The sequence below is a fragment of the Falco rusticolus genome, chromosome 6, assembly GCF_015220075.1.
Source record: "Falco rusticolus isolate bFalRus1 chromosome 6, bFalRus1.pri, whole genome shotgun sequence".
Classification (NCBI taxonomy): Eukaryota; Metazoa; Chordata; class Aves; order Falconiformes; family Falconidae; genus Falco; species Falco rusticolus.
The window spans coordinates 20,880,345-20,896,780 of NC_051192.1; the positions used below are offsets into that span (position 1 = coordinate 20,880,345).

General features: G+C 34.0%; 1 protein-coding gene across 1 annotated transcript in view; it reads right to left on the reverse strand.

The window, feature by feature from the left end:
* Window positions 1–16,436, reverse strand: part of ASCC3 (activating signal cointegrator 1 complex subunit 3) — a 281,127-nt gene that overhangs the window by 74,153 nt on the left and 190,538 nt on the right. Inside the window, exons 18-24 of the mRNA XM_037390923.1 lie at window positions 14,818–14,982; window positions 13,873–13,959; window positions 11,428–11,604; window positions 9,083–9,308; window positions 5,203–5,357; window positions 1,420–1,518; window positions 783–951 (exon numbers count right to left, since the gene is read on the reverse strand). Of these exons, the coding sequence (XP_037246820.1) occupies window positions 783–951; window positions 1,420–1,518; window positions 5,203–5,357; window positions 9,083–9,308; window positions 11,428–11,604; window positions 13,873–13,959; window positions 14,818–14,982 (1,078 nt within the window). The remainder of the gene's footprint in view (window positions 1–782; window positions 952–1,419; window positions 1,519–5,202; window positions 5,358–9,082; window positions 9,309–11,427; window positions 11,605–13,872; window positions 13,960–14,817; window positions 14,983–16,436) is intronic.

Here is a 16,436-nt window from a genome sequence, read left to right on the forward strand (position 1 = left end):
ATACTTCACAAACACATGTGAATTTATGCATGCCAAAGGACAACACCGTATGAGAACTGAGTATTTCTGAAGGCACTCACTTCACAGACTGCTAGATGAGCCAAATGTAATTACAGTAGAAAGGTTTTACAATGACATCAGGCACAATGAATGTATAAAGCAATTTATGTATCCAGAAAAAAAAGAAGCAAAACACAAACATATGCTTCTGTGCCAAGTGTTAAAAAGGGAGGGGGAGGGGAAGGACATGACTTGATCAGCAGTGCGGAATTGAAACGCGATGGTAAGTACTGTTAACAGTGCTTGCTATGATGAATTAATTTTGGTAAAAATAGTAAAATGTTTCATATTTTCAAAATTTTAACTGTTTTTTCTTTGCTGAATGCCATTAACAATACAAACAGCCACTCTAAGATTATTTTTAACCAGTCCAGAAGAAATGTAATGCTTACAAGCACTAAGATAAAACATACTGTAGCAGAGAGATGTGCTCATTTTTATATGACAGTTTCAATTTCCCTATGGTTTTTAGTGAACCTGGAGTAACTAGAAGGCTGGTATTATGCTGAGATGAAATGAGCTCCTTTTTGTTCAAGAATTTAAAATTTCAGAGAGCTCTAAAGTTTGTAAAGAAACGGTTTCAATAATACAAATATATCACAAAGTGGAATTCCATATGTTTTTCTATGATGAAGCAGAAGTTAAGAGATTTATTGCACTATCATAAGGAAAATCAATATAAGCAAGATGAATTAAAACAAAATGATCAAATTTGAAGTTACCTGTGTGGGGTGGATGTCTCTCTGGAAGAATCAGATGTTGAAAATTTATGATACATACAGCCTCTGCTCCTAACCATCTATCGGACACAGCTCGAATGTAATATTGAGAAGGGAGAGGTTCAAAAATTGGGATTGTGAACATCAGCAGTTGAGGTTCTTTAGTAATGACCTAATGCAAATGTGTAGAGAATAATTACTGCACAGAAAAATCAGTAACTTGAAAAATCATAGTTTGCCTTATTTCCATAAGCATTACCAACACAAAGCAATAAAGTATGTGTGCAACTCCATGTGCAAAATAGTCACATCTTTGTAAAATATTTCACTACTGGGAACAGATTTTGTTTCCATGGACTTCAAAAGATAAAAATAAGACTGGCTCTTCATCTTTTTCTTTAACAGACAAAACTATTACAGTCTTTCTTTTTTTCACCTGGAAATAACTATGCCACCAAAAGGGGAAGACAAAAAGGGACATCTGAGATTAGAAAACATATTTGTGGAAGTCCAAGCTTATAACGTACATCTGAAACTGAAAGCTGTGCTACCTAGGTCAAAATACTGTTTGACCTTATAAATCCACATCTAACTAACTTTATTTTTGTCTTGCTATGAGATTCTGAATAAAATCCTTTACCTGTTTTTTTTGAATGATGAAGTACTCTGAATGATAAATGTGATCATTAGTAGGGTCTTCTACCCAAATCCACCAGGGCTCTCCAACAGTGCCGTGTACCTTTAAGAATGGAAAAGATGGCTTTGTTATAGTTGTAATGAGGTGCTCGTGATTTGCTGGGTATATTGGATATATTCCTAAATGATGTAGCCTTACAAAGGAATAGAGAAATATAGAAATCAGAGGTAAGAGCAATATAGCATTTTTAATTGGATCAGTCTGTGTAAAGATTATGTTTCAATACGGATTTGCTTAAGGTACTTATAATATAAATGGACATGATACAAATGCAACTGAAGCTAGTGCCTAAGCTGTTTATAAATAGACTAAACTCCCAGGGTTTTCTCTAGGCTGCTAAAAAAGGACACATTCTCCTTTTTCCTCCTTGTACTTCTGTCTTCAGGTTCTGTATAGAGGATTGTCTTTTGCTATCCAGTGCTCATTTTTCAGTTAAAAACATTATCTCAGGAAAAACTGGACATTGAATTGTGACATTCCTCTCTCCTCCTCTTTCTCTTCCACTTTCCTCTAGAAAGATAGAGTAAGTGGACTCAGAAGGCTGTAGATCTAGTTATTGCTACAGGTGAAGTGGGAAGAACATAAATAGAGCCGTCTCTTGATGATTCCCATGCCATCTGGCAACACTTTATTCCATCCTAGATTTTTGTTTGCTTTGTTGTGTGCCTTACTTTGCAATGCCAGCCACAAATCATAGCTAGATGGGATGATCAGTTAAGAATTTTTGCTTCTTTGTCAGAATAAATGACTTGTGCCAATGTACAAGCATTTTGCTTAAATCTCTAGGAAAAGAAAAACGTATAGTAAAGGATTATGGATGACATACTATTAAGTGACATAGGTTTCTTATGAGGACTGTGGTAAGGTAGAAAACCAGAATGAAGATGAGAAAAAGTTGGAATTATTCCTAAATTTTAGTTAATAGGAAAAACCACAAAGCACATAGTTGCTCCTAATGGCAATTTAATGCTACAGGAATCTGGTAATGATTCTCACAGCATACACTATTTTCAGCATAATTCATTATTGTGTATGTGTTTGAAAACAGTCTATTGGCTTTTGGAGACAAAAATACATATTAAGAATAGAACTAAGGTGCTTTTAATTCTTTTCCAACATGGTTACACAATAGATAAGTAGATGGATAGTAAAGACTAAGTCATTTTCATTACATTTACATTTCACTAGCAACTTCATGGAATTGAAGCATTGAAACTGAAAGGACAGAGGTCACTGCAGATGACACTGAAAAATTACAGTGAGACTATTACTTTATCAGGGTTTAGGAGAATTTACAGAGAGGAAAGAAGAATTAAGCAAGGTGATAAAGTTTAAAGCTCAGAATTTTTATTATCAACTGTAACAGCATCTTAGTTTTGGAGAGTCCTGTGACAAAGCTGCATGGGGAAAGAAGGGCAATATGTAAACAGGCAACACAACACGCTCTCCAGTAATGATTCTCAAGAACTCTAGGGAGCTCTTAAGAACTGACACATACCTGTATTTTGGGCAACCACTGCCCTAAAACTCAGCTAATTAATACTAGTTGTGTTATTCTGTATCCCTGCTGGACTTCTCTTGGCTGCAGTAAGGCTTACTTGCTCTGTCTGGGTTTGTTTACAGTCCTTTGCATCTAACAATATAGTAAGTATTTTCCACTGGGATATGGTTCACATGCTTTTACTGAACTTACAAGCTCCCAGCACTGAAAACTGCAGCCATTAAAAATTAAGATGATGTCATATCTCATGACTACAAAAATGTATCTTCTATCTCTTGTAAAGACAAGTGCAAAATTTGGATGAGATCATTCTAGAAATAAGTATCCAGATAAAGGAACTATCTTAAAACCATGAAATGTTAGCTAAGCAAGGTGTTTCAGTTAAGTATGGTATTTCAGTTTTTAATATTCTGATTTTTTTTCACTACTCCCACTCTTTGAATGGAATTTTTTTGGCAGCATGTTTTTGTACCAATTACAGCTATACCTATAAGTTTCTATAGTCTTCTTAATAGCTTGCTAAAATACTGTTTGATGATGGAGCAGTTTCAGTGTCAATGGTTGAATTTAAAAGACTGTTAGTCATTTTTAGAGACTATTAAAATTTAACAGCTTTTTTTATTTATTTGCTGTGATAGAAGTTTCATTTACTGAAGAAACAAGAAAATCAACAGCTACTTTACAAAAATAAAAAAGAAACAAAAAGATTTCCAAGTTTTAATGAGTACCAATATATAAATTCACACAAAGAGAGCTCCTTAACTTGACCTGATAAAACAGTCATAATGTTTCTAAAGCAACCATTAGGAAAACTGTGTCAAGGGAAAAAACAGCAGAAAATAGATTTTTGCTAAAGTTTTGCTATAACTTTAGAAATTGAGAATTGAAATAAGAAAGTATGATTATGTGTGGACCCCTTTTCAATTTGTAAAAATATAGAAGAAGCTACATTTTGTAGAAGAAACTAAAAGCAGATTGAGAAATTACTTTGTATTAAGATACAGTTTAATATGAAGAACAGTCATGAGTTTCTTTGTCTTTGATATATTACAGGTGAAGTGGATGAAAGATTGAATAATAAAAAATTGTTTCAATCCTAGAAAGTAATGCTTGTTTGCCTTCTGAAGTATTGCACATAAGTAAGGCAGCAAAAAATAAATCATGTTATAATTCATTTTAGGAATCCATTCAAATATTTCTGTAATAAATTCAGGTAGCAAACAAAATCTAACTTTCTATATTTTGATCATTAATCTCTCATTCGTAAGCTAACTTGTTGAAACTTCCAAAAGAAAAGAAAAAGCCTTTAGGCAGAGAAAATAAATTCTAAAATAATCTAAACGTTTGTGGAATAAAACTCTAATTTACTAATGATTAAGGTAAATTTGTAATCTAAGGGTATTTTAAAAATATTTTTTAGTAAAAGCACAGATACTTAATATCCACCTTTCAGAATGATTTATCTTAAAGTGTAAATGTCCTAAGCATAAAAAAAGAAAAATATGCTTGCCCACTGAGGTGTCTTTCCCTTGTTTCAGTAGAAAGTTTCAGAAGTACCAGCAACAATACAATGCCCCCATGTGGACATTTGTATTTCATTTACATTTATCTTACATCTTAAATCTATTTGTAATGAACAGATTCTGAATCAAAGGGTGTGGGTCTATCTAAATGTGCAACAAGTACAACTCTTCATACAAATTTGCACCATAAAATATAGATGAATATAATTCCAAACATATCTCAGTTTTTCTGTTCAGACAAATCCCAACAGAAAAAAATGCATGCCGTGATGTTGTGAATGTATATTTGTAAAGCTGTAAAGAGCAGCAGAACTTGGCATGCATGAACTGTACCTCAAGGCTTTTTTTTCTGTTTGACATTCATTCATTGTACAGACAGCTCTCTGTGTCTTGCTTTTTCTTGCTTCTTTTTGCGTGTATAACTCAAATCTTTGACTACTGTTAATATTCAGTATAAGCATGTACTTCAACATGTTTTAAACACTGCACTAACTAATAATTAACAGAAATAAAAGGAAGATCTTTGGGTGCTTTTTTCTACAAAAGTCTTAACAGTCATCCCATTCCTATTATCAAATTTGCTTCTCGGCTAAGATAAATACTTTTTTTCTTATCCAAACAGCTATGGACTCCCTGTGATCATCTCCTTTACTGAAGCTAAATTAATGCTTCCCATCCTGCCTCCACCTCCTTTATTTTTACCTGATCACTCCACGTGAAGTCAGGAGCGATGTTCAGCCGAACTCGGAGCACTGTGCGAGTAATTGGCTGAATCGTTGCTTCCATTAGGATGGAGGGGATTTGATGGACACACTGTTTTACCTTTAATCCAATCTTCACATGATGCAGCATATGACCTGCCAAGAAAACATTAGGTGTAACAGATTTGCATTTCCAGGAAAAATAATATAACTCCGACTTTCAAATAGGCTTTTAGAGAGCAGTATTATTGCTTGCTTGTTTTGCTGTTAGGTGCGTAAATGTCTGACTCTCTTGACCTGGCGTGTCTGAATATTTTGTAATACTTAACTTGAATTAGCAATTTAGAGCCTAGAAAAATCAGTATTAACTCCCCTGTTGGCTATAACTAAGGGGTTAAAATAACTATTAAGAATTCACACTGAAAACATTATGTCAAGCTAGTTCCCTTTACTGACTTTTTGACCAGGCTCTTACCAAGCCATATAGTTCTTTAAAGCATGAATAATGACCTTTTATTTAATGAAGGGCACACATTTGAACTTCTACAATTCCTCTGTAGTGATTCAAAGCAGACAGAATGCTTTTCATAAAATTGAATAAAGGTAGTTAATAGCTTAGAAATACACACAACTAGTAAACAGCTCACAGCAGCTCTGATCTTTCAGAATACGCCAGTGTGCAACTGAGACAAAGGAAAAACTAAATGTTGCAATGTTTATTTTCTATCACAATCATGGTAACTAAGGCAATAAAGTGATTATATTAATTAATTTTTTTTCCTACTTGTATTTTACAGTTGAAATCTCTGCTCCCCTGCTCTTCGTTTTAAATCTGAAGTATATAGCAGTGATTTCTTTTTTTCCTGAAAAATATGGCAGCTTCTATCTTATTTAGGGAAAGAAGGCTGATTTATCACATCTACACTGAAATTGCTTATATAATTATGTGGTGCATATTTTAGATTTTAAGTATAATGGTCATAAGAACTTACTGTGAAAAGCTACCTTACAAATGGCTACCGGTATTTCCTGGTATCATTATGTGGTTCCTGAGCATACTTTTCCCATTAACAAAAAAAAAAAAAAAAGAAAAAAAAGAAAAGAGAAGAAATCCCGTTATTTGCACTATGTGCAAAGTGAAAAGGTGATACAAAATTTTTCTTGCTATTGCATGAAATTTAGGAGCATAACATCTTGCAATTGCTAATATTTTTGTATTCATCCTGACTTTCGCTCTTCGTTTTTTTTTATTTAACAAACTGGCAGATTTTGCCTCACACAGGCATTTATCTATACTCTGAAGTAATGAATGGTGATCTTGCTTAAGCAAATCCCTAATGCAAAAGTTTTAATGCATATTTAATCAGTTTAACTTGTGGTTGGTAAAATAAGTACACCTCCAGCAAGTGGATTATTAAAACCCAAAACAATTACATTGGTACAGCTCGGTGATACATGCAGTACTAGAGCATACCTGCACAGTAACTACCTTTTGCAATTAGGCGGTAAAATTTCAGAAATCATGTTACATAAAGATAGGCGACAAATTCAAAGATATGACTCAATAAGCTTACGTAGGCAAGTACATTTTCTAATGCCAGAAATAATTTTCTGTATCATCATGTGTGAGGTGAACTTCTGTGTTTGTATTTGACAGCACTGAGGTTTTGTACACTTATTTGCTAGGGGAAATAAGGCTCCTCTCCCAACTGCTGTAAAATATTATAAAACTCTCCCCACCCCCCCTTTTTTTTAAATAGTCACATTTTGAGAAACTATCAATGGTGTTTAAAAAAATGTTAAAATCTTCTGAACAAAAGCTGAGTATTCAATAAAATAGGCATGTTTAACAAAAGAAGAATACATTTGCTTATTCCACAATGATTGTCATCTGTATTCTGATAAACCAGGACTGTTTATCTCAGATAACATAGTGGTTTCTTGGCTTTCTGGAAATTCCATGATTACACTGCACTAGCGCATAGATTGGTGTTGACCAATTTGTGGTACACTGGAATCCAGGATCCGTGCACAAACATGCTCTTCATTCACTCAGAGAGCTGGCACCCATCTGATGCTTTTATCCCTCCCTAAGCCATGGACTGAGTTAGCCGGCTAGCCCCTGTCTTTTTTAGTCTACTCCAAGGTCACATGAACCTTTAAAAAGGAAGAAATGCCAAGACTGAAATTAGTCCTATGGAGTAGAGAACAAGGCAGTACCCGGAAGCAGTGCCTTTTCCCATTTCAACAAGGCTTTGAATTCAAATAAAAATAAGGTGGCTGCCAGGCAAGTGCTTCCTTCACACCCTTGGTGTCAGAAAAAGAAGGTAGGCAGGAAGAAGTATGCCAAGTAACAGCACTTCACAGAGATGCACAGATCAACTTGCTTTGATGTTTATAAGGCTGAAGAACACGAAATGTCATTACATATAGTCAGCAATGATCTATTTTCACAGATAAATCCCAAGTCTCATCTACTTCCATACCAATATAAAACAAAACTAGACATTTTATAGGTATATATTGATATATTTCCATCTTGTCAATACTAATTCCACTACACTGAAGGAAGCAAAACTGGTTTTCTATTTTAATAAAAAAATTATTGCTTCTCCAAGGGCAGGTATGGGGAAAAAGAAGCATTAAAAAAAGCTGAAAGCACTAATACAATTAATGGAAAAGAATATTAAGTAATAAAACCACTGCACAAATACATACCAAATTAACAAATCTGGAAAAAAGTGTGCTATAGTGCTTCTGAATAGAAAACCACAATAATGCCAGCACTTCTAATAAAATGTTATACTTTTAATACCTTTAAAATTACTACATATTATAATGCACAGTTAAAGTAAGCCTTTAAAATTTTCTCATAGTGCTTTGGCTTAACTTATTAAATAAAAATATAGCCTCTAATTCTGCAAGGTTTTACACTATTTATCCGATTTTTCCAACCTAAATTAGGCATGTAACAAAGCTTCCTGAAATAAGAATGTAGTTCTCCTGTGAAATGACAGAAATATCAAGTCAGAGGTCACAACTTCTGAAAAGGAGTGCCTATGAATTGCATTTTTACTATTAAAATATTTTTTTTTAAAATGACAGTTTGTTTATCAGCTATTTAGCAATAACAGGTGCAAAGAAAGCCCCAATAAGAAAAAATACACTAAGATACGAAAAAAACCCCACATTAGAAGCATATTTTTTTCCCAACTTCAGCCAGCTGGTGGACAGTTTATGCACAACAGTTTATACACACATACTAGAAAATGCCATTATCTCTATCAGTAGGCTTGTGGATTTTCTCATTATCAAAGTGTCAAATCCTTTAAAAAATTCCATTAAGGTTCTGCTGCAATGACACCAGTGACAATGAATTCTCTGTGTTCAATGAAAATTAAAGCAGTGTTTCAGAAGCAGGCCATTTACTGATAGTAAACCAGGACATAATAATCTGCTTTCATTCTTTTTAATGTTAATAGTATTTCAATTAAAAAAAAAAAAAAGCGCCATATTTTGCCAGCTGGCAAAAATAAATAGAGGCTTTTATAGTAGTGTATTATGTAATGTGAGCAAGAAGGGAAGCTCAGGTCAACATAAGTGTGTATACATATATGTAAATATATGTCAATACACATCTGCATTCCACATGTGTTCTGGGGTTGCAGGGACATGGCCTAGCCTTACCTTCAAAGCTCTGCCATATTACAAACTGTGGAGATTGAATAAATGTTCTTTACTGGACAGACCATAATACCATATTAATGTGTGTATGTGGCTTCCAGATCAGAGTGATTACATTAATGAGTAGCTCAGATTTAGTTCTAACTTGCCCATTGATAACTAAAAGTTTAAGCAGATCAGCATTGCTGATTTCTCACCTATTTCATCTTTTCTCATGTCCTTCATCTTGTCTATAGTGAGATTCTTCTCTTCCAGCTTGGAAAGGACGGATGGTGGTAACACTGAGAACTGTCTCAAAGGGCTAACCCAGCCCCACAGCCGCTTGTCGATGACTTTGCTGAGATTCAGTAGTCGATATGTCATTGCAGGCCAACGTTTCCTAAGGGCAATCTCAAAAAGGGCTCGAACAATACGAGCTGCATTCTGGAGAGTGGAAAAAAAAAGCAAAAATGTTGTAATTCTTTCAAGTATTCTTTGTAAAATGAAAAGGATCCCATAGACTGATCTTTGACAAACCATAACAATAGATTTTTCTTTTCAAACTTATTTCAAACATTCTTGAAAACTATTTTTTCCATCAGTCTACTGGCAGAACTACCTCATGATTGCCTACAGAAATTATGGAAAGAAACATGTGCAACTTATTAAAATTGTAGTGGCAGGTCTGTCACAGAATTTTGATCACAGTTATGCTAACATTAGGGAGTACTATATTTATTGCATCTCAATCACTTCTGAAACAAATTCACTTACCATATTTAATATCTTACTCTTTCTTCCCCCGTATAATACACACCTGCAAACTCAGTTGATATGGAAATCAAAGTTTTAATTTTTCACTTCAGTTGTGCTTCCATAATAGCATTCCATTTCACACTGATTTTCAAAACATTTGCACAGAAGTTTAACAGTAGTGACTTTTTTTTAACATGTTACTATCTTCTGAGACTATTGTATAACCACTGCATAAACCTGCTTTGGACTTGGAAAAGTAATTACTAACATAAGATTGAATGAGGTTAGTCTTATCCTGGAAATGTAAGTTATGGCATTCCTTTCATAAACTTATCAAGCTGTATTATGAAGTTGTGCGGTTTTTGGTAGGGTTTTTTTTTGCCTACCGGTGCTATGCCTGGATTAGCAGTTCTGTTCTTGATTCACTGAACAGAATACAATCACTCTCTACTGGCTCTGTAATGCCAATAGGAATTAAAAATAGAAAATTACTTTTTCATGATAGGAAGCATATGTTACTAAAGAAGCACATTTCTTTTACTTTGAAAGGATAAATGACTTTCTTAATAGTCACTATCCAATTAAAAATATTCACAAATTGTTACACTGGTTCCACATGTACAATTTATGAAGATCTGAGAAGATGACCATGTTGCCTCATTGAAAATGCTGTAATTGAGACAGACAAATGAAAGCAATTGTCTTGAAAGAAAAGATTAAAAGAATATACTGAAAATCATCTTGCTGTGCAAGTACCACAATTTTTATGATGTGCATAATGATTTCAGAATTTTCTTATTTATACCTATACATGCTATGAAATGTAAACACTTCTGAAGAAGATCATGTCAGTACGAAGATCTCACTGAAAAATATGTATACTTTTGAATATTTAACTCTTATCTTTAGCACAAACTAAATGCAATTTTACAATCAATTCTTTCTAAAATGGTTTTGTAAGGATAAGAAAAAAAATGATTCAATGCAACATGTTGCTGCATGTTTAAAAAAAAAGGAAAAAGAGACATAGGATGGGCTAAAAGGTAAAACTTTCTAATCTATTTTATACATTCATTATTGTTGCACATCTGGGATTGTCTAAGAGCATTTTATCACTTGGAGTTCTTCAGGATCCAGAATTCTAAACTTTCAGGCAACATTCCTTTCTTTCTAAGATGGGCTTTAGTTCTGTAAGCAAGCAGCTCTCTGTCACAGATTTGCAGTTCTCTTTTTATTCTGTGTAATAACTAAACATGCTGTATAACTATCAACCATTCAGGTGACAAATCAAGCTGAGAAACAAATATATAGATTGATATGTACATTGTATGATTGCATCTAGCAATAAAATTGTAATAGCACATCTTTCTTGTGTAAACCAAGGTATGTGAATAAAACAAAAATTATGTTTTGCAGAGTAAAATATAAAAGTACACAAAACCTAAAAAGAGATTGCAACAGTTTTCCAGATTTACAAGAAAATCCACTAAGTTAAGAACAAAGTTTCTGTGAAATCTCAGTTAGAGCTGTATAGTAAGACTACAGGGATAATACAAACCAAAAGGACATTCATAATTAACAAAAAAATGGAAGTCTCCCAAGGTAGGCTTTTGCAAATCTTGAAAATCTTGCAAATACTTAAATATTATACCACACAGGTACACACACACGGCTCTGATTTTTAAATAAATTTGCATAAAAAATGTACAAAAATAGTTGCAGATCAAGCACTAATATAACTGTAAACACACGGGAGAATGAACACAGCGGACGACAGCAACAGATATGTAAAAAATACCATTTTTACCTGTGCAACATATGCAGAATCTGAAATAAGGGAGAAGCTGTCCATCTCCCCTCTGCTAATATATGTTTGAAGGAGGATATTAATTTTTCCATAATTGTTTTCCACACCTCCTGGAGCAGGAAGTTCACAGAAATCATTCAGTAAGGTATGCAGCTCTTCTATTTCTTCTTCTCTTACCTAAAACACAATTATACATTATGAAGAGGCTGGAGCAATTTGATAAAAATTTTTACTCTGAAATCAAATTTTCCTTATAACATAGTTATATTATTTTTAAATGGAGCCTCTAGTTTTAAGCAAAAAAAAAAAAAAAAAAAGCACCAAACCCACATCGTCCACAATGTACCTAATAGGCCATAATTGAAACTATCTTAATAGTGACACAATTACATTTTATTATTCATCACCATCTATTAAGGTTGCCATTGACATACAAAAATTTGATATGCCACAAAAATTGAATCTTCTGACCCTACCATCCTTCATCTGATGAGATTTCATTTTTTATTTGACCAGAGTAAAACCTCTGTCCATCTGGATTAGGGCAATCTTGAATTAACATTAAATGTACTCATTACAGTTACATAGTTTGCATGCGGCACAATACATTTTTAACTCAAAACTATGAAGTACTATGATTCATGATATTAAAATTTTCACTGTTAATAAGATTAAGTCTTAATATGAGTAAAGAAATATTAATATCTATGGTTTGAATAATGCATAACATTTCACATTCTAACTGATGACCCCAACATGGCAAAACCAGCATAAATCTACATATTCTTTGATTTACTGATAGTCTGTTAGTGTAAAACTTATTTAAAGAGGGTAAATGTTTGGTCCCCGCAGGGAACCAGCTGGAAGTAATTTTCATTTGGACCTGACTACCTGACATACAAAAGACCCTGAGACAATTGGGTTAAAATCCCCAACTATCCAGCCACTGGTCCTACAGGAAAGAAAATTATGAAGGACACAACCATCACAGATGACTCCAGTGTCAGGGGAATATTATGCTCTGCTTACAACAGCATTTTTGATAATTTTTTCTGCTCTTGCATAGCACAGTACAGGTCAAATCAGATCTGTATTTCAGCTACTGGTGACTCACCTATCTCAAAATATGGAATTTTTAAAGGCATTATGGAAACACGATTCATATTAACAAAAGTCACAATTGTATCACACAGAGGGCTAAATCCTGAGTTACTTTCGCAAAAATCAGTTACTAATTTTGCCATTCAATGCTGCACAGCAAATGAATCACATAAAATTGGAAATGATGGTTACTGATGCCATACCATAGAAATCTGAGAAAGCAAACTAGAAAAACTATGCTTTAGTCAAGAAGCATCACTACTAACTTTATTACAAATATAGCAACATATCACATCATATTTTCCATATGCCTTCCTTTTAAATACTCAATTATGCTAAATTTAGACCTAGCAAAGCAACATCACTATCATAAAACCCCCTTCTAGTTTGGAAAACATTTCATGTATCACTGTAAAACCTCACTCTTATAATCTTCTATAATAGAAGAGATTAAGGCAAAACAGAATTTCTCCATTAGATAAAGAGATGTTAATACTCAGAAAACGTGTGTGAATATGTAAATATGTAGATGGTGAGAGATTCACACTGCCAGTTTGTAGAGCCAGGTGAATGAGAGCCAACTCTGATCTTAAAATTGTATAATTGTGGTAAAATGGCAATAAGCCCAAGCTAATAAACCCTGTGGAGTCTGGCTCGCACCTCTATGAAATGGAAGCATGGGCAAACAAGCTTGTGCCAGCTTGCAATGTATTGTCTTGTGTCCTACCCACACAGGAGGCAAAAGGGAGGTTGGATCTGAGCTGAGTACACTAGTACAGTAATCTTCTAGCCTGCACAAAAAAATCTGTTACAACAACAGGATTTCTGCTTGGATTTCAATTTTTGGAATTTCAAATTTGAAAATAATTTATCAGAATTCATCACTCTGCTAATCTAATATTGTTCCCTGCATGAAGTACATCACAGAGTTTACTTCAGTGAGTCCCGCCTCATTTCTGACAAAGTAAATTGTACAGCAAGACATCTAATAGTGGTTTAAACTTCAAACAGAAAAAAACATCTCATCCCTGGGTGCACCATTCCAATGGACACTTATCTTCACCTTTTAATAACTGAGGAGCTGAAAAGTTCTTAACATAATTTAAAATGAATTCTCAAAGATCCATAACTAGTTATTAAATGTGTACCATAGTTCAAGCTGAACTACACATAAATTTGAGTGGCAGCATATATAGTTCAAGGCAATTACGCCTACTTAGAAAACATTTTATAATGGAGCTTAATATTTAACAAAACTTGGGTCTGTGGACACTATTTATGGAGTGACTACTAAACAAGTGTCTAGTTCTAAGGCATTCTTTGTACAAAAGGATACAACTTTACCTTTATCTGTTCAAATTCTTCAGCTTTTGATACTATAGCAAGAATATCACCTTCTGTTTTATGAGCATCGAACAATTCATTGAAAGTCTATTAAAAATAAAATGAATGGATTTAACATTCAAAATAAATATACACATATAGGACAAAAGAAAGAAACATTAATCAAGATTTTAAAAAGCACATAAAGTTCAAATGTAAGTAAGATATTGGAAGACCAGAGTAATGCAGTTTAAACAGGAACAATTTCCAGCATGAATTCTCAGCGCCTTCACAAAAATAGTCCTTTGAAACTTGGTCACCCCAAAATCAAGAGACATGCAATCTATGGCTATTTCAAAAAAAGTCTAGGACATATTTGAGTGAATATGTGAGACTAATTATACATAGTGACAGTAAACAGTTAAAAATTATTACTGTGAGCCTTCACCATTTATTCAAGAAAAACACTTCCCACAAAAGAAAGGTTTTAAGATGAATCTGTACATCAAAATCAAGCTTCCAATACTACCAAGTTTTGTAAAATGCATCTTCCTTACATATTTGCAACACAATCTGATTACAGGGCCAGAAGTTGTTTAAGGTTGGCAACCTGATAGGATTTTCATGCAGAAAAACTTTTCTGTTATCAGACTCTATACTGGAATGTACCATCACGTACCAATGGTTGCACACACTGTTGATATCAAAATGTTTCTTACAATTCACCAAAAAGAATGCAGAAACCATAGAAATTTCAAATCTCACTGCACACCAAATCTGATTTTTCAGTATTGCTTTATACTTAGTTTCTTTCTTTTTCGTATTTCCTCTCTCCCCATTTCATTCAAATATGATTTGAAAATGTATTGGACAAATCAGCTATATAGTCTGTAGTATCTTACAACTATTTTAGGTATAGGTTCAAAAAGAAGGAGAAACCCCCAGAAATAGAACATCATATTTTACCTCTATAGTATTGTATTTAATATAGTAGTGGCTGGCAGTTCTGCCTAAATCTGTTGAAGAAAAAAAGCCAGTTCGTTCTTCAAAGCGGATCATGCGGGCTTTGTCCAGTTTTCTGCCAACTTCGATTACCAGTTGCTCTCTGTGCTTTTCTAGACCTGGATCCATCTAGACATGAACCACATACATTAATTTGTATAAAATACAAATGTTAAATAAATAATTTTATTGAGATAACCCAGTCACACAATGCCAGAAATCAAGTAAAGGAAAGGTACAGTTATTAAGTCAAGATTTTCCTGAGATCTCACTAATAACATTTACATTGACATTATTGACCAAAAACTCTATACAGGAAAAAAATAATCAGAACAATATTTCTTTTACAATGCTTTGAGACCATCAATACAATGTAGACTAATACTACTTACAAAACAGTAGCATGATTATGAAATAAATTTACATTTAAGTTTTTGAAATAACTTTTAACAATAACATATTCTTCATGAAATTATCATTACTGTATCACTTCAGAAAAACATGCCATCTTATTGTATCGTCTATTTATGAAAAAGGCTGAAGATATACCTTGGCTGGGTATCTGACATGAGGATGGCTTTAATTGTATCCCAAACAGAATAAGCTTCAAATTAGATGGCTGAAATGTTTACTAGCAAAAAAACTTTGGGTGTGTCAGCTGGGATACTCTCATTACCGAGTTATAGATGTACCACATAAACATGTTAAAAGCACACAAGAAACTTGCTGTGCCCAACACCGCTTCTATTGATATCAAAGTTCAGGAACTTGGACATTTTGTCCAAATAATAATGCACATTATCTCATTAGTACATACATGGCTGGACAAAACTCCCATCTCAGTGGGACTGCTGTATAATTTTCTCTTTCCACATCACGCACCCGGGATACCCACACTGACAGGGATGGAGGAAAAAGGATTCATAGTCATGTTAACCCTCTGGCTATGTGTGCCTGAGGTATGGGGTCTAATCACACAAGCAATGACTGGCCACCAAATTTGACTGTTTAAACTCTGTTCTAGTTGACAGGAAGCATTCTTATTTCAGGGCTTGTATAGTTCAGTTTTCCTACAGAGTAAGTCATACCAGCCCTCTTGGTTAAGTCTGCACCAGAGATGTATGACCAAGAGTACAAAAAAAGAGTAAGCTCGAAGAATTGCTATGCCTTGGTTTCCTCTGGTTTTCCCTGGGCCAGAATTCAGTTTCATCTTTGTGCCGAAGCCCTTCATCTCATGTTCAGTGAAGCTGCAGATGAACACAGCCATCTCCACAAAGCAGCTGCAAGACTAGTGCCTAATATTCCCTGTCTTTGCCAGTTACTCTGAAGCTGTTTCTCCTTAGTTATGGCTTGCCTTAGTTTCAAGTCAAAAGCTAAGATGGCAAAGGTCTAGAGTGCTTTTCTCAATAGTAAGTCATGCATCGAGGTCAGATTTCAGAGCAGAGATGGTCAAAAAAAAAAGTAATCAGGATGCCAGATGTTTAACATTTCTTAAAACTAAAGACGAGGAAAATTTTAAAAAATATCAAAACACTTCCCTACTCCTTTGGCAGTCCAAAATACCTGCCAATCTGTTGCCTTAC